Below are 21,656 nucleotides of genomic sequence, written 5' to 3'. Positions count from 1 at the left end.
ACAGGGAAGTGGAGACTAAACAGAAGGTGAGGAGGGGGTAGGAAACATTCCCTTCTCAATCCAGGCAGATCTCATTTTTGTGCTTTTAATGACCAACCATGTGCAAAGAGGAGCTAAGTCAGGGGAGAAGAAGGGGATCTTTAACCCCCTGCTATCCTATTGTGATTTGGGGCCCCATGTATATATATATGGCTCATGAGGAGCATTAAGTGGTTCAATAAAAAAAAAAGGGGAGAGTGGGGAAATGGAAGGAAAGGAGTATGAAGAGGCTGAAACCACAAAACCTACATCCCTTTGGGAGACAGAAATAGGGTTTTACTCCCTACCCTAATTTCAATCTTCTCACTTTACCTCTTCCCCTTCCAATAGGTTCCTGCCTTTTTTTTTTTTTTTTTTTCAAATCTCCCAAACCAGATGACCACTAAGTTTCCTTTCAGTTCTAATAGTCTATGGTACTTAATGGGTTTATTCTTGCCTTTCTACCCAAGGAGACTACAAGTCCCAGAATGCAATGGAAGATAAGATCTTCCGAGACAGAAGCACTGCATACTGGGAGCAAGTCCTTAGCATGGGTTATGAGAATACAGACTATAGCTGTGGGAGGAATTTCTCTTGGGTAGGGAAGGCTAGAAAGTGAGACTATGACTGACCTTCCCCTTCCCTTGTTCCAAGTCTCAGAGGAATAAGGGTAGATATGTGTCCTAAAAGTTTTCAGACAAACCTTATTTGAGAAGGGCCAGAAATACCCAAAAAGATTGAAGTGGGGGAGCTTAAAGGAGAGATCGGTGACAGATTAGAACCAAGGGACCTAATCCAAAGTCTTTGGGGAAGGAATGATATGGAGACGGAGCTAGCTGATAGATAAGGAAATGGCTCTAAGGGAGGTGTGATTGGGGAAAGGAGGAATCGTGTCCAGAGGCAAGGTCTTGGTAAAGGGAAGGTTTGGAGTAAAATTCATCACAGTCTAGGCTGGAGGATGGAGTTGGGAACAGTTTTGGAATGGGGGTTGGTGGTGAAGTATCTGGGGTTGGAGCCCGGATGTCTCTAAGATGGGCTCTCTAAGAGGCTAGGGTAAGGAAAGGGGAAATAAGGTTCTGATGTTAAGCTCTCTGAGCAATGAGATTTCTAGGAAAAGCAGGCTTAGGACACCCAGGTAAAATAAGCCACTTCGTCCAGATCCACCGGGTAGTCTGTGAGCAGGATGGGTGCCTTGACAAAGAGCTCGCCCTTATAGCTGCGCCACTTCCCCGCGGGCAGGTACACATCGCGCTCCTGCTTGCCCGGTTCCAGCACAGGCGCCACAAGCAGCGTGTCGCCAATGAGGAACTGGGAATCCACCCGATGGGCCGCTTCATCTCCGGGGGCGATCCACCAGAGAGGCCGAACTATGGGATCGCCCGTGTCGGTGACCTCCCCGGCCAGCTCCAGCAGCAGGGGGGCGACCAGCTCCGCCCGCAAGGCTGCAAACTTGCGCGCTATCTCCACCACCTCCTGGTCATAGAGCCAGGGCGGGATGGAGAACTGCATGGCCGGCATGAAGGCCGCCACCTCCAGCCAGCGCACGTAGAGCTCGCGCTCCGGGATTCCCGCGTTCCCGCCGCCCTCGCCCGCCGTGTGCCCCGGAACGGCGTTGCCGCCGATGAGGTCGGGCAGGATAAAGGGGTAGCCCAGCATGCTGATGGTCAGCACCGCCGGGATCAAGGAGCGCAGACCCAGCTCGTGGCCCCACACGGAGTCCCGGTCGATCAGGCGGAAGAAACAAGAGATGTTCTGTGACTGGTAGCCCACACGCACCTCAGCCAAGGAGAAGAAAGGAAGCGCCATCTCGGTGTAGCGCCGGCTCCAGAGGTTGGGATCTGACAGGGGACGGAAGGTGCTGAAGTCCCGGGGCAGGTAGCTCACCTCGCCCGCGTCGAACTTAAAGGAGGAGATGGAGTACTGCGTGCGGAGCCTCCGCAGGTGGCCCGGAACCCCCCGGTGGAAGTCCAGCACGGCCCCGGCCGCTCCACCGCCACCGCCGCAGCCGCCGTGGGCTCGCGAAAAAGCCCCCCCGGCCCACCTCGCCAAAGCTGGACAGTTTGGGGGAAAAGGGGCACCCAGGTGACCCGCAAAACCAGCCTCCGCAGCTTCCGAACATCCGGGTTTGGGAACCCTACAAGGCGAAGTCCCCGGGGGTGGGCGGTACGTCATCAATCTCCAAGTAGCTGCAGTTGAAGCGGTACTTGCGGATCTTCTCCGCAAAGCGCAGGACCCTTTGTCCCCCAGCCTCCCGAGAGCCCACGGGACCAAATGGGGCGGAAGGCCCGGCCGCACCTGGGCGGGGCTGCCGCACAGTACTTTGAATTGACGTCACATCGGAACCCACGCAGACGCGGTAACTGAGCTTCAGGGGCCTGGCCCATGGGCTTTGAGGACGGGTTGGTAGCGGGCCTTGGGGGAGAGGCCGGGCGCCCGCCGTGGAAGGGCACCGAGTCATTGACTTTGATGGCCACTGCTTTAGACAGCCAAGCGCCGAATACCGGCGGCCCGGAGGGTAACCGCACTGGTGAAAGGGTTGCCCTTGGAGGCCCGCAGCTGGATGGGCAGGTGGTGCGATCCGGGCCCCCTACCAGTGCACGCCCCTAGAACATGGTGTGCCCACCGGCGGGGAGCCAGCCCCCCAGCGAACTGAGCCATGACGGTGCCTTGGGCCCACTGTCTGGATGAAGAAATTGAGGGGGCCTCCCGTGGAGCGAGAGCAACTTAAGACATCCCCCTCTCGTGCACAGGACTCCAGGTCCAAAGCCCCGGAGCTGAAGGCCAGCCGGAACACTTGCTCTCCCTGCTGGTTCCGGATGGAGAAACCACTGGTCCGGAGCTCCAATAGCTCAGCCCCAAGGCGCTCGGCCTTCCGGAGAGATGTGCTGTAGTAGCACCAAGCAACCACAGCCGCTAAGACCAGCAGGAGCCCCAGCACTATAGATCCCAACATGGGTTTTAGTTCCTTGGATGGCTTGACCTTGGTCGGGGAAAAGTTGTCAGGGAGAAAGGTATACATGGTTGTGGCAGCTCTGGCAGCAGCCTGAGAATCCTGCTCAATTTTCTTCCCCCTTCGATGTCTCCCTTTTTGGGGATCCTGGGTCATAACCCCTCAGGCTGGGAAAGGAAGGGGAAGGCTACTACTTTCCCCATAGGATTATATAACCAGATCCACTGAGGCCTGAAGAACCAGCGTCTGAAAAAGGGGGAAAGAGACAGTGTTTAGTTCTTTATGCGACTTTTAAACTCCTGTAATCCTTTTATTCACCCCCCCTTTCCACATCCTTCTGTCCTTGACCTCCAAAAATATATATTTGACAGCATAATATCCATGGAGTAGACTCAAGCAGATTTTTTTGACAGTATAGAATATGGGACATGGAAACAGGAAGATGCTGGATAAACCACTTCCAATATTTCAAAAATGAAGATGATATCAACTCACATTCATACTAGTACTTTAAGACTATTTATTATTATTTATTAAGTACTATTCATTCTAATAAGAATGTAATATCCTTAGGGGCAACATGGTGCTTAGAAGCTAGTAAATGCTTAATAAAAGCTCATTTCTTTATAAAGGGAATTCCTCACTACAACTCCAAATCAGAAATCATAACCATCAATCCTGGGATATGGCAAGCAGTAAGACAAAATTAATTGCAGACAGGAGAGTAAATTGTCAAAATCCTTATATCCTTAAGACACAAAATCACACAGAGGAAAAGGCCTTAGGTCACCGCTGGGGAGGCCACCAGGGGAAGTAGCAAGGTGGGCCAGAGAGGCAAGTCATCTGGGTTGTGGAACCATCTGGTAATTTTCTACTTTTAACTAAAGATTCTTGCAAACTAAATGTGCAGTTCAATTGTACTTACCTGCTGAAGGAGTACAAGCACTATCAATGCCCTCTAAATTACAATATTCTAAGGAAAAGTTCTGTACTATTTCATACTTTGTTGGCTTATGTTTTCTAGCTACTTTCCCAAAATCTTTCCCATCCTTCTCTTCCCCTCCTTTCTGACATCTACTACTACCATAATTTAGGCATTTAGCCTTTGTCTTGATTATACAACAAACTCTTTAACTATTATCCCAACTTTTTGTCGTGTCTCCCTCTAATTCATTCCAAATATGGCAGGCAAATTGACTTTCTTAATGGAGAGCCCCAACTTTTGGTCAAGATATCCAAAGGCACCTTAGTGACCACCAAGAAGTCTCAACTTCTTAACCTAGCATTCAGAATAGTCTTATATCTAACCTACCTCTATCCAGCTTCATTTTTCAGTGCTTCCTTTTCATGAACCCTCTATTGGTCTTCTCTCCCCCCTTAAACATGTCATAATAATTTCCTGAAATGTTCTCCTTGTTCAAACCCTAACCTTTTAGGACCCACCTAAAGCACCACCTCCTTTAACTAGCTTTCTCTACTCTAGTCCAAAATGAAGTACCTCTTCCTGTTGACTATGTTATTTACTTATCACACACTACCACCTTGGATTGTTTGGGAACTTTTCACTTTTAAGTCTTATTTTCCCACTTATAAGCACTTCAAACAATTGTTCATCCTTCTCTATATTCTCCCACAGAGCCTAGCTCATAACAAGTTCTCCATAAATGTATGTTGATGGTTTTGCTGGACAAAAGGTAAGTGCTTTGCCTTGGGAATAGTATTCCAAAGCCATAGTGAAAGGAGAGAATGAAGAGGACATATTAAGAAGGCAAGCATATCAAAAAAAGATACTAATTTCTTTAAATAAAAAGTTACGAGACAATTTCTTTTTTTTCCTTGAGGGTAGAACCTCATGGGCGATCTTTCTCAGACCAGCTTCAATCCCAGGTATGACCACACTAGGTCTCTCTCTTTCTCCTATTCCCCTTCCATACCTCAAACTAAGAACTGGGAAACATCTTGGCTTAAAAAGGGCAAGGTCTCCCACTGCATTTGGGGACATCTTCAGTTATCCTGACATATGTCTTGTTATTGGACTCTCATGCTTGGAGGAGAGAGTGAAGTTGATGACTTTGCACAGCTCTGCCTCACTTAAAACCAATTCACTTGCAAGTCAAGATATCACCTCCTAGTGTCATTGTGACCAAAGAAGGAGAGATCATTACTGATCACAAAATACATAATTTTTATTATATCAAGTTAAAAAATTTTTGTACAAACAAAACTAATGCAAGCAAGAATAGAAAGAAAGCAATAAACTGGGAAAACATTTTTACATCCCAAGGTTCTGATAAAGGCCTCATTTCTAAAATATATGGAGAATTGACTCAAATTTATAAGAAATCAAGCCATTCTCCAGTTGATAAATGGCCAAAGGATATGAACAGACAATTTTCAGATGAAGAAATGCAAACTATTTATAACCATATGAAAAGGTGCTTCAGATCACTATTGATCATAGAAATGCAAATTAAGACAACTCTGAGATACCACTACACACCTGTCAGACTGGCTAGAATGACAGGGAAAGATAATGTGGAATGTTGGAGGGAATGTGGGAAAACAGGGACACTGATAGATACATTGTTGGTAGAATTATGAACACATCTAGCCATTTTGGAGAGCAATTTGGAACTATGCTCAAAAAGTTATCAAACTGTGTATACCCTTTGATCCACCAGTGTTATTACTGGGCTTATATCCCGAAGAGATTTTAAAGAAGGAAAAAGGGACCTGCATGTGCAAGAATATTTGTGGCAGCCCTCTTTGTAGTGGCCAGAAACTGAAAATTGAGTGGATGCCCATCAATTGGAGAATGGCTGAATAAATTGTGGTATATGAATTTTATGGAATTTATTATTTTGTAAGAAATGACCAGCAGGATGATTTCAAAAAGGCCTGGAGAGACTTACATGAACTGATGCTGAGTGAAATGAGCAGGACCAGAAGATCATTATATACTTCAACAACAATACTATATAATGGACATGGCCCTCTTTTCAACAATGAGAGGAACCAAATCAGTTCCAATAGAGCAGTAATGAACTGAACCAGCTACACCCAGCAAAAGAACTTTGGGAGTCCTGTAAATAAAAGGCTATTAAATAAAAAAATAAATTAATTAAAAAAAAAAAAAAAAAGAAAATTTAATCCAGGAAAAAAAAAAAAAAGAAAGAAAGAACTTTGGGAGATGACTATGAACCACTACCTAGAATTCCCAATCCCTCTATTTTTGTCCACCTGCATTTTTTATTTCCTTTACAGACTAATTGTACACTGTTTCAAAGTCTGATTCTTTTTGTACAGCAAAATAAGTTTGGACATGTATACATATATTGTATTTGACTTATACTTTAACATATTTAACATGTATTGGTCAACCTGCCATCTGGGAGAAGGGGGGGGGGGAAGGAGGGGAAAAGTTGGAACAAAAGATTTTGCAATTATCAATGCTGAAAAATTACCCATGCATATAACTTGTAAATACAAAGTTATAAAAAAAAAGGGGGGGCAAGGTCTCCTACTGCATTTGGGGGACATCTTCAGTTATCCTCACATAGGTCTTGCTATTGGACTCTCATGATTGGAGGAGAGAGTGAAGTTGATGACTTTGCACAGCCCTGCCTTACCTAAAACCAATTCACTTGCAAGTCAAGATATCACCTCCTAGTGTCATTGTGACTAAAGAAGAATGAGAGATCATTAAGTATCACAAAATACATAATTTCTATTATATCAAGTTAAAAAGTTTTTGTACAAACAAAACTAATGCAAACAAGAATAGAAAGAAAGTAATAAACTGGGAAAACATTTTTACATCCCAAGGATCTGATAAAGGACTCATTTCTAAAATATATGGAGAATTGACTCAAATTTATAAGAAATCAAACCATTCTCCAATCGATAAATGGTCAAAGGATATGAACAGACAATTTTCAGATGAAGAAATGGAAACTATTTGTAACCACATGAAAAGGTGCTTCAAATCACTATGGATCATAGAAATGCAAATTAAGACAACTCTGAGACAACATTATACACCTGTCAGATTGGCTAAGATGATAGGAAAAGATAATGACGAATGTTGGAGGGGATTGGGAAAACCAGGACACTAATACATTGTTGGAAATGTAAACAGATTCAACCATTCTGGAGAACAATTCCGAACTATGCTTAAAAAGTTATCAAACTGTTCATACCTTTTGATCTAACAGTGTTTCTACGGGGCTTATATTCCAAAGAGATCTTAAAGGAGGGAAAGGGACCCAACATGTGCAAAAATGTTTGTGGCAGCCCTTTTTATAGTGGCAAGAAACTGGAAACTGAATGAATGCTTATCAGTTGGAATGAATATTATGGAATATTATTGTTCTGTAAGAAATGACCAGCAGGATGATTTCAGAGAGGCCTAGAGAGACTTACATGAACTGATGCTAAGTGAAATGAGCAGAACTAGAAGATCATTATACACGCTAACAAGATTATATGATCAATTCTGATGGACATGGCTCTCTTCAACATTGAGATGATTCAAACCAGTTCTACTTGTTAAATGATGAAGAGAGCCATCTACACCCAGAGAGAACCATGGGAACAGAGTGTGGACCACAATATAGTATTTTCACTCAGATTATTTGCTTGTATTTTGCTTTCTTTTTCAGTTTTTCTTTTCCTTCCTTTTTGATCTGATTTTTCTTGTGCAGCAAGATAACTGTGTAAATATGTATATACATGATTTTACATGTATTTCAGCATATTTAACATGTATTGGACTACCAGCCACCTAGGGGAAGGAGTGAGAGGAAGGAGGGGAAAATTCGGAACGAAAGGTTTTGCAAGGATCAATGTTGGGAAAAATTATCCATGCATATACTTTGTAAATAAATAAATAAAAATTAAAAAAACTTAACAAATAAGCATAATTACAAAAAAATAATAAAAGTTGATTTGAATAAATATTTTGTGCCATTTGTCCAGGGATGAAAAAATGGCTACTTATGGCCATGGCAATTTTCAAACCTTTACTTACAATATAATTACACCATCATCATCATCACCACCACCACCATCACCACCATCACCATCAAGACTCCTCTCCTTTTCCTTTGCTTATCCCATCCCCCACACTGAGATTCACACATAGAACCACACAAGAATCACAGAATTCTAGGACTGGCAAGGGAACTTTGACATAGGCAGCCACATGACAAGCAAGAATACACAAAAAGATCCGTGGACAAACATTAACTTGCTCTGGATTTGTCTCTAATTCTCTATTACCAAACTTCTAATCAGTGGCAGAGTGGAGCTAAGGTAAAGAGGAAGGAGAAAAGTCACCAAGCTGTATTTACTTTTTCCATTCCCAGGAAAAACACATCTGAGAAACAGTGCCAGTTACAAAACTGTATTTTTAATTCAGTCATCTAAGCTTTTGCCTCCATCACTTCCAGCTCCAAGCAAAAGTAAATCGGGTTCTCTAAAGTTGCCAACTTGACTGAAACTTTACTGTGCTGAGAGCTAGGGTTTGAACCCACCTTCACTTTTTGAGCTGGTTATTCCAGTTCTAAGTTTTATCTTTTAGTCCAGGTTGATCTGGAATGTCTTTCAGTCCCTTTGCTCATCTTGTTTTGGTCTAAAGATAGGTACAGAGGGACATCTTTCCACAGAAATCTCCCTAGAAATCTTCCAGTCAATCTTGTGTGTGCATGTACTGGGTGGGGAGAGGGGAAAAAGAGGCTGGGTATAAAATTTTAAAAGTTAAAAAAACCATCTTTCTTTTGTCAATAGTGAGTCTTAGCAGGATAATCCAAACTCTGATAAGATAACCAGAAATATCTGATTTGCTAATTTTTGAAGCCTCTTGGAACCTCTCTAATCCAGCCCAAAGCCCACAGCACATTATGACTCTTTTTGGTAGTCTATAATAGTTCAAAGGCCCATCCTCACTTAATCCCACCTACTTTCCAAGCCACCAGGAAGATCCTGGTCCCACTTCCCAGTATTCTATTTTGTGTGTAAAGGGTCTTATACTAAGTATGTTGTGAAGAAAGAAAGGAAGTAAACAGGAGAGAGGAAATATCTCTTTTCTCAGAGATATTCTGAAACCTTTTGGTCTCAGAACCAATTCCTACTACTGATTATTGATGACCCCACCCCCAAAGCTTCCGTTTATGCCAGTTATATCTACTGATTACCACATTAGCAATTAAAATATCTTAGTATTATTATGAAAATAGTATTGATGTCATAGCCCTGCAGGGATCCCTGGACTGTATTTTGAGAACCAATGTTCTGAGCTGACAGGGGACATCTCCAGCTCAATGATTTTTTTTCTGGAGCACTTATGAACTGTTCCCTATCTCTTCTCCCACTTTATCCTCCCCCTCCAATAAAAGAATCTTCAAAGTTAAAAGGGACTTTAGAAGTTAGCTGTCGTCTCAATTCATTTGCAAAGGTGAGGGCCAAAGAGATGCTATATTATATATAACATGAAATTTTTTTTATTAATTGGTTTTACCAATTTTTTTTTCTCAAAAAAATTCTTTATTATAAGGTATAGATCTTTGAGATAGGAAGACATATGGGAGGATATCTAGGTGATACAATCAACAAAAGATGCGGATGCAAATTTTTTTATTTTAAGTCACCTAGTCATAGGATTTCCCTCAAAGTATCTCTGATGGGTTTATCAAGCTTCAACATAAAGCTTCCTTTCATAGGGAAATCCCTGTCTTTTTTATTTTTTAAGGAAGACAAGAATTTCTAAAATTCACACTATTTGATGCCTCAAGCAGGAGAAAATGTAATTTGTTCTTAGTTCTGTTTCCCTTTTCCTGGTTCCCCATCCCCAGCACAGCCTTGGAAAAGTAATATTGGAACATGGAAGAAGTCAGAGAAGAATATATTAAAATACTTATCAGCACCAAAATCTTTTTTCCAGTTCAATTTAATATGAACTCACTGTGTCCAAAGTGTATTTTTCTGGTTTTGGATAGTTCTAATTAATAGGCTTTTTTTTTTTTTTTTTTTTTTTATGTTGAACAAAATTCAGTCTTCTTGATTTTGATTCTTTGTTATACCTTGTTTCTTCAGCTAGACTGAGCTCCTCAAAGGAGAACTGTCTTCTACTTCACCCACATTTAGAACAGTATGGAGGGCTGTTAAATGAATGGGAGTTTCCTTACGTCCCAGAGGGCAAAACTAGATAGTGGGTAGAAATTACAGGGAAGCAGACTTCTGCTCATTACAAAAACAAACAAAAACACTTCAAAACTCATAATTAGATCTGTCCCAAAACAGCCTGGACAGTGTAAGCTCCTCATCAATATAAATGTTCAAGCCACACTGCATGTAGTGAGTTTCCTTCTGAGATTCAGTAATGGGACATAGAATATCTTCACACCCTAGGGAACATGAGGACATGAAAGAGCTTCATTAATGAAGACAACAAGAGACACAAACTAACAAGACACAACAGACAGGGACAGATACTTTACAGTGTTTACGAGTTGAGAAGCATATTTATTGGAGAGATGTCATTGCACTTTCCTGTGTAGGTGGACGGAAGAAATATCTAGATCAGTCGTATTCAAGCTGCTGCCAGCTTGGGCAGCTGCTGGAAAGGAGTGGCTTAAAATCCAAGCCCAAGCTACCCTAGGGGAGGGGAAGATTTCTGGAAGGAGCTGGCAGCTGTTCTTCCGCCCGGCTGGAAGTCTTTCTGTGGTTACCGATAGCCCCAGATTCACCAGAACACCACCCTGTAATCAGCGCGGTCTCCCCTACTGTCTGGCTGTGGGAGACTCATTTATCCTGGGAAGGGATGCTGTGTCTGCTGTGCATTTGTCCTGGATCTTCCTCTCTTCCAAGTCTGAGGGGAAGTGCCAGTCTCCCTCCCACAAGCCTTGGTGCCTTGCCCTTGTGGCTCCCGGGTTTCTCCCCCCCCCCCCCTCCGCTATTTACCAGAGTCCCACTCAAAAGCAACTTGATCGCCAGCCCAGACCTCAATGCCAGGCAGGAGAGTGCCAACTGCAGCTTGGATCGGACGGCGGGGAGCCCTGGCCCGGACCCGGAGCCCCAGCCCCCACCCCGTGAGATCCTCCCCGGGCCTCCCCCCGTGGCTTCTCACCCACATTCTCCGTTCCACCAGCTCCCGGCCCCGTCCCACCGAGAGCAATTTCATTCATCCAAACAGCCACTCTATTGGCCCCAAAGAGCAGCTCCCGAGTCTGACTGGGCGTAGCCTTGGAAGTTAAGGGAACTCACAAGGCATCTGGTGCAGCCTTCTCCCAAGTCCTCCTGCTTGGGGTCACGCAGCTGATAACAGCCAAGCCGGGACCAACAACTGCGGACAGCCCGGAGGTTTTCCGTGACACAGGTGTCTCCGCGTGGGGCTGCCCCCCTCTGCCCAAAGCCTGCGGAGTTCTGGTTCTGCCGCCCTCACGTTTCGGAGCCAGGGGCGGACCGAGAGGGCGCATGGCCCAGGGGCTCCTTATCCCGCAGCCAAGCCCGACGGACCCACCCCAAAGGCGAGGCTCGGGGTGCCGGGGGTCCCCGCGCCCGCTTTCCCCCGGAACCCGCGCACTCCAGTCGGGAGGAGGGGTCCCATCCCCCGGTCAGATTCGGCTAGAGCTCAGGACCTGGACTGGTTTTAGGGACGGGGCGGGGGTTAAAGTCAGAAGTAATAGACTAGGGCACAGCTCAGCTCCGAGATCCCGGGGATCCCTCCCAAGGCAACTCCCGAGCCCCCCATTCGCGCTCTCTCCCCAGGGGCGTCCCCGCCCCGATTAACTACAGCTTCCCTCCCCAGCTGCTCTCCCTCTCCCCCCAAGCCGGCCCCAGACCTCGCGGCCCCCCCGCCCCCCCGCATACTCGCGACCCTCGCCCAGGAAGGGGAGCACTTACGCACTTCTCCCCGCCGGACGGCTCTGGGACCCCGGCCAGGGGCGCGGGGGCGGGCGGAGTGGGCCCCCCAGGCAGCGGCGGGCCGCGGTCAGCGCTTCGGCTCCGAGCTTGTTTACGGCGCCTCGCAGCCCACGGGCGGCCTCCCGGCGCACAGAGGGTCCCAGGGACTCCTCCAGCCCGGGGGGAAGCCCTACCCAGAGTCACTGGGGAGACCCGCCCCCATCCCGCTCCTGCTCCTCCTCCAGTCCCCGGAGCTCCGCCCCGCCCCGGGAAAGCCCGTAGCCCCGAAAGCTGCCCCGCGGGGGTTCCCCTGGGGTTCGGCGCCCACTGTGGCAGCACCCCCTTCTCCGGCGTTGTAACCCCGAGAATTCCGCCCCTTTTCATCCCCCCAACTCTTCTCCGGAGGTCCCGCCTCTTCTCCCTCCTCCCTCCTCGCTTTCCGAACTCCGCCCCTGCTTGTCCCCTAATTGTGGAGAATTCCGCCCTTCCTCACCTCTCACATCCCAAACCTTGATACTTCCTTTTCTCCCCCCCAGTCCTCGGCAGGCCCTCCTGCCCCTTGCCCCGGCCGGCTTTTCTCCCCATTCAGGGCAGTGAACGATTTGGGAGGGGGAGCCCACCTACTCCCTTCCCCACCCCCTTACTGGAAAATGTAGTTTTAGAGCTTGAGTTTTAACCTATAGTCTAGACCCCCTGGCAGTCTGGCTGTGATAAATACGCCCTCCTAGTTTTAAATGGGTAAAATGCATGAGATTGCAAAGGAAATCAAGTATGTTAAATTTTATATGCGGTGTCGAAATGTTTAAAAAACAACAAAATGGGTTTCAGGGAAGCCAGGTCAAGGATTCTTTAGAGATTCGTTGCCGGAGGCTAGGCCACGTGGGAGAGGGAGAGGGAGCCAAAGTTTTTGGTTGTAGAGATTTGGTGAGAGGTGGGGAGAGGAGGGAGGAGTAGAGGACAGGTAACTTTTTTTCCTGCTTTTCCTCTGATTAGTTCAAAACCTGGCATTCTACTGCAGAAGCTTCAGTTAAGAGTGTCTGGGTATGGGGCAGCGAGGTGGCACAGTGGATAGAGCACCAGCCCTGAAGTCAGGAGGACCCGAGTCCAAATCTGGCCTCAGACACTTAACACTTCCTGGCTGTGAGACCCTGGGCTAGTCATTTAACCCCAATTGCCACAGGAAAAAAAAATAATAAAAAATAAAATTAATAAAAATAAAAAAAAAAAATAAGAGTGTCTAGGTATGGGGTGGGGAGGACGACTTCTCCCCCTTCCCAAGGTTGTTGGGGATCAGCTTGCTGAATTGACAAAACTGAGTCAAGCCCTTTTCCTTAAGGACCCAGACCTTCTCCCCTAAAAAATATATGAAGTCTCTTTTTTTCCCCTAGTAACTGTTCCTCTGTTTCCCAGACTCAGATGGTGCGTCTTCCTAATCTCCAGGATGGTTTGAAGACCTCTGCCACTAATTGGCTGTGACCTTGTCTACCCAAAGGGCCTGTAGCAGAGGATCATTTGCCTCCTTTCTAACCCTGACATTCTGTGGTACTATGTTTAGAATCTCCTTCTCCAACCTATGACCAACCTAGGCTCCCCTTTTCTTCCACCAACCTTAGGGTTATTTATAGCATTGCTTATGTTCTGGCTGGGAGACCATGTGAGTCATTTTGCCTATTTTAAGAAGAGATAGTATGAGCTGGGACTATTCGAGTGTCCCCCAGCCATTCCTTCCCCACTCTCCTCTGCCCAGGAGATTCTTAACAGGGGCTGGTGTAGGGGAGGACATCAAAATAAGGCAGTACAACATCATGTTCACTTGTGTCTGACTCTTCATGCCCGTTTGGGATTTTCTTGGCAAAGTTGCTGAGGTGGTTTGCCATTTCCTTCTTCAGCTCATTTTACAGATAAGGAAACTGATCTAAACAGGTCACAGAACTAGTAAAGTGTCTGAGGCTGATTGATCTTCCCGACTTGAGCCTGGCATTTCATTATCCATTGTGTCACCTTGCTGCCCGTGTCTTTAAGAGAGAGAGACCCAAAACATGCAGAACGGAGATAGTTTCTGCTTCTCCTCGCCTTTCTCCCCCCTTCCCCCCCAAAAAAGTCATAACTTTCTTTGGGGGAGGGATAGATGCCTTTTGATAGGCTAGATTATAGAATCTGTATTAAGGAAAGATTTCTGGGCCATGTCCCTATGCTGAATTCTTCCTTTCTTGTTTACTTCATAGATCCTTGGAGGGGAGCCAGAAGCATCTTTGAGCTTAATGAGACAGGGCACCAGGGATGCTAGACTGTGATCCTAGTGGGGCTGGTGAGTACAGGATTGAGAGGACACTGAGCCAGGAGTGGGGTCATCAGAAGGAAACTAGGGAGAAACATGATGGGAGAGAACCTAGATTGGGAGAAGTCAAGCCTTGAGGTAGGAGGGAAGATTGGATTTTCATCTGCATAGAACAGCATGTAAGCACAAAAACTTGCTATAATGGAAAAAGTATTAAATTTGAACTCAAAGGACCTGGGATTTAAATTTTGCCTCAGACAATGAAGATCTGACATCTTTCAGCAACTAACTTCACTCCTTGGACCTGAGCTTTCTTAACCTCTAAAAAGTCTCTTCCTGTGATCCCATGGTGCTGTGCTCATAGTTAGCTCTCAGACATTTGTTGACAGGTGGATTAAAAAAAAGCCGCCTGGGTCCCTGGAAAGTACACTAAATATTCCTGTAACTCACCCTCAGCCTTCCCAGTGCCCTCTTCCTATTCCTTGTGTGGGCTCCTGCAGTTTCAGTTCACTGCATGATCCTCCTGTTCCCAGTTCTATGCCATGGTGGAAGGGGATGGAGAGAGGAAGGTAAAGTTCTTGGACTGGACAAATTTAAATTTGAATGGGAAAGCTAGGGTGTAAGAAAGTATGAGAAGGCTTTGGAGGACAGCAGCCAAGAAGCAAAAGTCCATTAGTCTCCAAAGACCATGTGGGGACCACATGGTTTTTGTCGTGGGGGTTTTCTTAGCAAATATACTGGAATATTTTGCTATTTCCTCCTCCAGTGTATACCCATTTTACAGATAAGGAACTGAAGCAAAAGGAGTTAAGTGCCTTGCCTTGGAAATGTCTTGAGGCCAGATTTGAACTGAACCCTAGACCCTATGTTCAATCCATTGTACCACCTCGATGTCCAGGGGAGAGTAGGTGCTTAACACTTTTGCTGAGTGGAACTAGATTGAGTCCCACAGTTGGACTGAGTGAGCCAGCATGAGCTGCTTTCCACCCTTCTCTGGCCCTGATTTGGGGGAATGACCAAGCCCCTTCACAAGTATCTCAGAGATGTGACTGGAATCTCTCGGGGGAATGAGGGATCTAAGGGAGGGTGGAATAAGGGGCTACAAAGAAGAAGTAGACCCAGAGACAGTGGGGGGATGGAATTTGGTTTATTTAACCACCTCATCTTTAGCCCTGACCATAGCTTGGCAATAGCGGTAGACAGAGCAGTTCTCTGACATAAACTCAGGATGGATGACAAAATGATTTCTCTGGGGTCCTCCAATAAACTTGAAGTGACTGGTGTTCCACCTGCAGGAGTGAGAGGAAATTGGAGCAGCCATCCCATCCAAAAAGATGCTCTGGCCCTCACACAAATGACCTCTGGAACCCCTTAACCCCGGGTTCATATTTATGGTGGGAAAGGTGTGGGCCTCCGAGCTCTAGTCAATGATTTAACCTGCCCTACATTCCACTCTGAGACCTAGATATTGTGGGGGAGAGTCAGAAAACACACAGTGAGAAGAGGAGATGGGATATTTCCTGATTTCAGCCCACATTCTCAAACTTCTACATCCAATTATCCCCAGCCCTAATCATGAGTCAGCTCTGAGGTCTTAAGCCTGTGTCCTCAGGATCCCATTCCCCTAGAACGGCCTTGACCCACACCTGTTAAGACAATGGTGTCCCCTCCCATGGTTAGATATAAAATGTTCCTAACCAAAAAAAGCACAAAGCTGAGGGAGACACCTCCAAAGAGAGGTAGGGGAGGGAACGCCCACCCACCAAAGAGGTCAGGTGCACTTACTTAACGTTTTCAAAGTCATACAGTCGGGGAGGGAGGTTTGAGATCATGCATTTCATTCCTGGCCTGTGGTTGAGGGGTGGTATACTCCTGATACTCCTGTAAGGGAAAAGGAAAAGGGCCTTAAGGTTAGGCAGTTGGAGTACCATTTTCCAGTTCCTTCTCCTCCTCAAATGCAGGTTTGTGCAGACCAAAGTGAGTCAACTTTTGATTCTTGTTGACTTCTGTACCTATTTGATTATCCAAATCCTACCTGTCTCCTTTGATGCTCAGCTCAAGGTCCACTTCTTTCAAGAAGCCTCCCTTGACTGTTCCAAGTTACACTGTTTTCTTCCTTTCCACTGATCATATAGGGCATTTTTCTTCTAACAATTATTACAAATGACTTTATATTGTTCTGTACCCCAGATTATCTTCCTGACCAGACACTGAACTCCCTCTCAAAGACAAAGGTTATGTCTATTCTTTCTTTGTTTTTCCTACAACATAGGTCAAGATACCTCAGAAAGCCCCAGAAATTAAAACAATGTGGATCAAATGTCGCAGTGGTTTCTGTGGGATGTTCTCCAACCTGGAGCCTTATTGTTATACTTGCAGGGAAACCAGATTTCTCTGGGCTCTTGGGATGAACTGCTGTTCCTTTTGGGATCATGAAATTCAGGTCTGGAAAAAGACCTTTAGGAATGATTTAGTCTAAATTCCTTATGTGACAAGTGAGGAAAAAAAAGAGATTCAGAGAGGAGAAATCCACCTGAAGTTATACAGCTAAGTTAACGGTTTTGTTAGGAGGCTGCTCTTTTAGTGGGACCACCATTTTTAGTGGTCAGAAGACCTGGACTATTACTGATGTGTGAATTTGGACAAATTACTTCCCCTCTCTGAACCTGTTTATTTGTAAAATTGGAGTAACCATTCCCTGCCCTGACCACTTTCCAGGGTTATGGTGAGAATTCAATGTGAGAATATGAATGGAAGTGCTTTGTAAATTATAAAATAAAAAATAAATGTAATGAATTATGACCCTCATTGTTTCTTCCCCACACCTCTCTCTAGAGGCTGGAAGAATTGTGGCTATCCTTTCCATTTCAGGGACTTTCATATAGGATCATAGGATTTAGATTGGAAGGAAGCTAAGAAACCAACTTGTCCTGATGCTCCACTTTACAAATGAGGGAACTAGGTAAGACCCAGAGAAATTAGATGATTTTCCCAATATCACTCAGATCAGGAGAAAAGCTGGGACTGATCATCTCATGTTGTTTCCATTACACCATGTTTCCAGCAGTCACAAGTCAGTTCTAGAAGTGGGGCAAGATTTCAGGTTCAGGGTCTCTCTGGAGTCCTCCAGTTCCCCAGGATCTCACCCCAGGAGGGAGCTTTCATTAAGGGCTAAGGATGTTCTTTATTCCAGACTCTCTATAAGCCCAGGGATATCAATTTGTTAAAAGTTAGAGAAAGATGGCTAGGGAGAGAGGAAGGTAGCCAGGCTGGAAGCTCTTCATGGCTGTATCCTCTCCTTCTTCCAAACTCTGGGGGGGAACTAAGATGCCCTGGAGCTGGATTGAAAAGGCAAAGCTGGGCCTCCCAGAGCAAATAGGATTGGTCTGAGCTAAGAATGAACAAGAGAGGGACAGATGGTTGAGGATGTTGGAAGGCCCCCGATGCCATCTTCTCTGCTCTTCTGCCTCCGTGCAAGCCCATCTTATCCCCCCACCTCTTAGTTCTAAGGCAATGCTAAATTTGCTCGCCACCCTCCAAGTTTTCCTCCACATGAGGACACTGAATTTCCTCCACAGTGATCACCACTGCAGGGTATTTCCAGAGGATCTCTTAGAACCTTACAGTCAGTTGGGTCAGATGGCACTCCTTGATGGGCGCCTCTGTGACATAGAGCTCCATGCCTCGAAGGCAGTAATGGCGGCCTGTGCAGGGGCTGTCATATCCCTGGAATGGCAAACGGCCAGGTACGGTGTACCTTGGCTGGATGGACGGCAGCTGCTTCCTGGTCAGCGAGTTCAGCATGTTGACCATCACCTCTCGCTCTGTCGGGACACAGAGAGCCACATGCAAGACAGAAATAGGAGAGAGAACAGACCCACAGAGAATGCAAGGAGAGAATACAGACAGAAAAAGGTGGGCAGAAACATGGGGATGTGGAGGGAGATTGATGTAGTGCAAGACGGGGACAGTCGGGGCCCAGAAATAGGGGGAAAGTAAAAAGGGGACAAGAGACAGGGAGACACAGCATTAAGAGAGATAAAATACAGGTCACAAAAAGGAGAGTTACAGCAACAGTCAGGGAGACAAACAGGGAAGGAGAAGGGAGGAGGGAGTTATATAATCTCTTCATACCTCCAGAACCTCCCCAGCCCATCCATGCCTTCACACCCATATACAAGAAAAATTACCATAATTGTTGAAGCGCTCAGATTTAGGGGGACCATCCACAGGGGTTCCAGGAGTCGCTGGTTCCATCCCATTTTCCTAAAGAAAAGAAAAGCTGTCTCAGACTCCATAGGGAAAAATATTGAAAGGCCAGGACCCAAATGTGATTCCCACTTCCTATTATCCCAGGCAGTCCCTCAGATCATTCTGCCCTCCCACCCTCACCCTGTCCCAGCTCCTAGTCTTTTCTAGGGCCCCTGACCTTACTTTCTCTGTGTATTCACTTAGTTCCCTAGAAACATCTCCCATCCTTTCTCTCCTCATATCTCTTTCCTTCCTCACCTTTCTCCCTTCAGTCTCTTTGTCTTCTTCCTCTTAGGTAATTATATCCTGGCCCATTTCCTGCCCTAATTCCACTGGGCTGTGTTGGAGATGGGTCCTTCATAAGAACAAGCCTAATGGTGGAGCACACTTCCTTCCTCTCTGATCTTTTCTCTTAGAATTTCCCTGAGAACAAGTGTCCTCTGTCCTGTTTCATCTCCTTCAACATTCTCAATGAGGGATTTTGGAATATGGATCCATTTTTCATTTGTGTCCTCCTGGAGCAAAGCCCATTTCAGAGTCTCTCCTCTCTCTCTCTCTCTCTCTCTCTCTCTCTCTCTCTCTCTCTCTCTCTCTCATAATAATCCCACCTGGCTTGTCGATGGTCCCAAATCTCCTCACTGCCAGAGATAGCATGGCAGGACATTGCCTATTCTACTTGCATCATAGAGGATTATAGGGAGGGGGGTCTCTGGGTTTCAGGACTGTGAGAGGGATAGGGTCCTCAGGAAATAGAGGAATGGGGCCTCAGGAAGGGAACTGACTAGGCCTGCCAGGGTCACTCTCTGCCTCCAGGTACCATACTCCTTCCCTAATCAAAATAACTCTAAACATTCCCATCCCCAAATTAGGTCACTTAGGAAAAGATTACTAACGATGCACAAGGTGCTTTTCAGAATTGGGTAGACTACTTAAGGTAAACTCTCTGCATAATTCCTCCTCTTGAATATCCATTCCATCCTTGTTCCCCCGACATGGGGGACACTAGAACCCACAATAAAACATTAGTTGTCTTGTACATGACAGGAGTTATGGTATGGATTCAACAAAAATGAAACTATTTCTGTCCTCAGAGCACTATCCATCTATATGAACAACATGTACACATTCTTGATCTTAGCAACTACTAATTTTAACCCAACTACTTAGCAATAAATCACAGTGGGCATTCATTTCTTCTCTACTTTATTCCCACCATCTGAACTTGAACTTCATTGAAGAGGAAACTCATGTCAATGCTTGGTTGACCAGTCTGCTTCTCAGCTTTGCCCACTAACTTCCCATGCCATGCAAGTGCCAGGTTAATTACCAACTCTTCCTATAGCTGACAACCTCCATCATGCTCTTGGTAATCTCTTTCCCCCTTTGAAATTCAAATGCCCTTGATATTTGTATTTCCTCATTTAGCACTAAAAACATTCCTAGTATTATTAGTTAACTTTGAAAGTTTTTTTTTTTTTTTTTAATCTTTTCCAACTAGACTCTGAATTCCTTGAGGGCAGCAACTGTGTCCTATCCAACTTTTCCATATTTTTTATAGCACTTAGAACATTGACTTGGACAGCATCCCTAGATGCATTGACAAAAAATGGCGATGATATGAGTACTAGGATTTCATGATTTCTACTTTTTAAAAGGAGAGCCTGGAGAGGAGGCAACATGCTGTAATGGGGGTGTTTTACACATGATGCTAGGATGAAAGGCAGAGACCACCCAAGGGAGAGAGGGAAGGGAAATATTACCTGCACAACTCACCCTCTTCCCACCCCCATACTTGCCCATGCTGTGCCAACTGAAGATATACCTTTGGAAGTCTTGGAAGACAGGTAGGATATTTGTTCCAACCTGTGTTGTTGTACGGTCCTGTCTTCCCCGTTGCATACCTGTCTCCACTAATAAAGGTTGGTTTGTATTTCTCTGCTAGGTCGTGACAAATAGGGATGAGGAGAGATAGAAAGCATGTCATTCCCACTTGCCCACCACTAATCAGGACTCCAACCTCCCTTCTTTGTTCTTTCCTGGTTGGGAGTCAACCATAAATAACTACACCCTCCCAGGTCAGGTTTTTAGTAGTTCTTTCCAGGTGTGAGGAGGGATCAGGACAAGATTTTATTTTGGGGTGTCACAAACACCCCAAACAAGAGGACACGCAGAATTTAGATATCTTTGGCTCAGAATATATATTTTTCAGGGACCTTTTTGGACCTAGAACACTGTCCAGTCCCAAAGCCGAATCTTATCCAATTCCTCCTCTCCCCACCTCCCACAAGTGGTTAGGTTCTCTATCTAGATTCTAATCATTTTAACTACCCCCATCCCCAACAACCCCATTTTTCAAATTCCCCAAGCTCAAAAAAATCTCAGAATCATTTCTGGTTCTCTTTTGTGCTGTGATCCCTTTAATCCCATCCCATCCCATCACATCACATCCTCTATCCCACATCCACTATATCTCCCATTATCCCACTTCCCACAATCCATATCCCATTATTTCATCCGACCCTGTCAGTCACTGAGTCTTGTGAACTCTTCTTTTAAAAGTCTCTGGATTCCTTCTTTCCTTCCTTTTCTTTTCCATTCTTCCTGAGACTATTGCAAGAGCCTCCTAATGGATATCCCTGCAACTTATCTCCCCTCCTTTCTCTCTTTTCTGACCATCTTACATAGTGCTCCCAAAGTAATCTTCCAAAAGCATTTCACTCTGATTGCTGCCTGTCTAAAATGATTTCCTGTTGTACCTAGGATAGATTAAAACTCTTCATTCTGAAATTGAGGGGCCCCTACATATATGTCACTTTCTTTAAATCATAAGAGAAAAGTTAGCAGGACTTGGAAACTGTTGGATATGGGAAAGGGAAGCTGGTAGTGGGGGTTAGGGAAGATTGTGGACTTAAATGAATGAACAAATCTTGGTGTCTTTACAAAACCAAGGAAGAAAAAAAAAACAAGGAAGCCAGAAAGGAAAAAGATGACTATATTGAACTAGGAGACCAGTGAGACATCCAGGTGATATCCATGTAGTAGGATGTCCATGTAGTCATTAGAAATGTTTAGGAGAAATCAGGATGAAAAAATAAATTCAGGAGTCATCCATATAGATTCTGATAATCAAAGCTAAGACATTATATGTGTTGACCAAGGTAGAAGACTAAAGAAGAAAAATAGGAGATAAATGAAGATAAAATCTTGGGGCATGACTACATTAACAAAGTAAATAGTAAATTATAAATTATTATTAAT

The 21,656-nt window shown here is 45.3% G+C and overlaps 2 protein-coding genes across 5 annotated transcripts in view; both read right to left on the bottom strand.

Moving 5' to 3' along the window:
- Nucleotides 1-378: 378 nt before the first annotated feature.
- Nucleotides 379-12,442, bottom strand: MYORG (myogenesis regulating glycosidase (putative)). The gene is given in 6 exon segments (XM_031945440.1): nt 379-2,006; nt 2,009-2,158; nt 2,161-2,383; nt 2,385-2,548; nt 2,551-3,214; nt 11,870-12,442. Coding segments are annotated over 5 exon segments (1,977 nt in total). The 5' UTR covers nt 3,125-3,214; nt 11,870-12,442; the 3' UTR covers nt 379-1,140.
- Nucleotides 12,443-15,278: 2,836 nt separating this feature from the next.
- C1H9orf24 (chromosome 1 C9orf24 homolog) overlaps nt 15,279-21,656 on the bottom strand; it is a 51,505-nt gene continuing 45,127 nt past the window's right edge. For 2 of the 4 annotated variants that reach the window (XM_003761772.3, XM_031945437.1), the window contains 5 exons: nt 20,221-20,336; nt 18,338-18,413; nt 17,905-17,971; nt 15,933-16,028; nt 15,279-15,436 (listed from right to left, as the gene is read on the bottom strand). In XM_003761772.3, coding sequence (XP_003761820.1) covers nt 15,295-15,436; nt 15,933-16,028; nt 17,905-17,971; nt 18,338-18,413; nt 20,221-20,336 — 497 coding nt within the window. In that variant the 3' untranslated portion in view covers nt 15,279-15,294. Of the gene's footprint in view, nt 15,437-15,932; nt 16,029-17,771; nt 17,972-18,337; nt 18,414-20,220; nt 20,337-21,656 lie in introns of all 4 variants that reach the window. The other 2 variants (XM_012543037.2, XM_012543036.2) reach the window with 2 other exon arrangements.

The sequence above is a fragment of the Sarcophilus harrisii genome, chromosome 1 (genome assembly GCF_902635505.1).
Source record: "Sarcophilus harrisii chromosome 1, mSarHar1.11, whole genome shotgun sequence".
NCBI lineage: Eukaryota > Metazoa > Chordata > Mammalia > Dasyuromorphia > Dasyuridae > Sarcophilus > Sarcophilus harrisii.
Note: the sequence above shows the minus strand (reverse complement) of the source record. Positions and strands in the feature narration are given on the sequence as shown.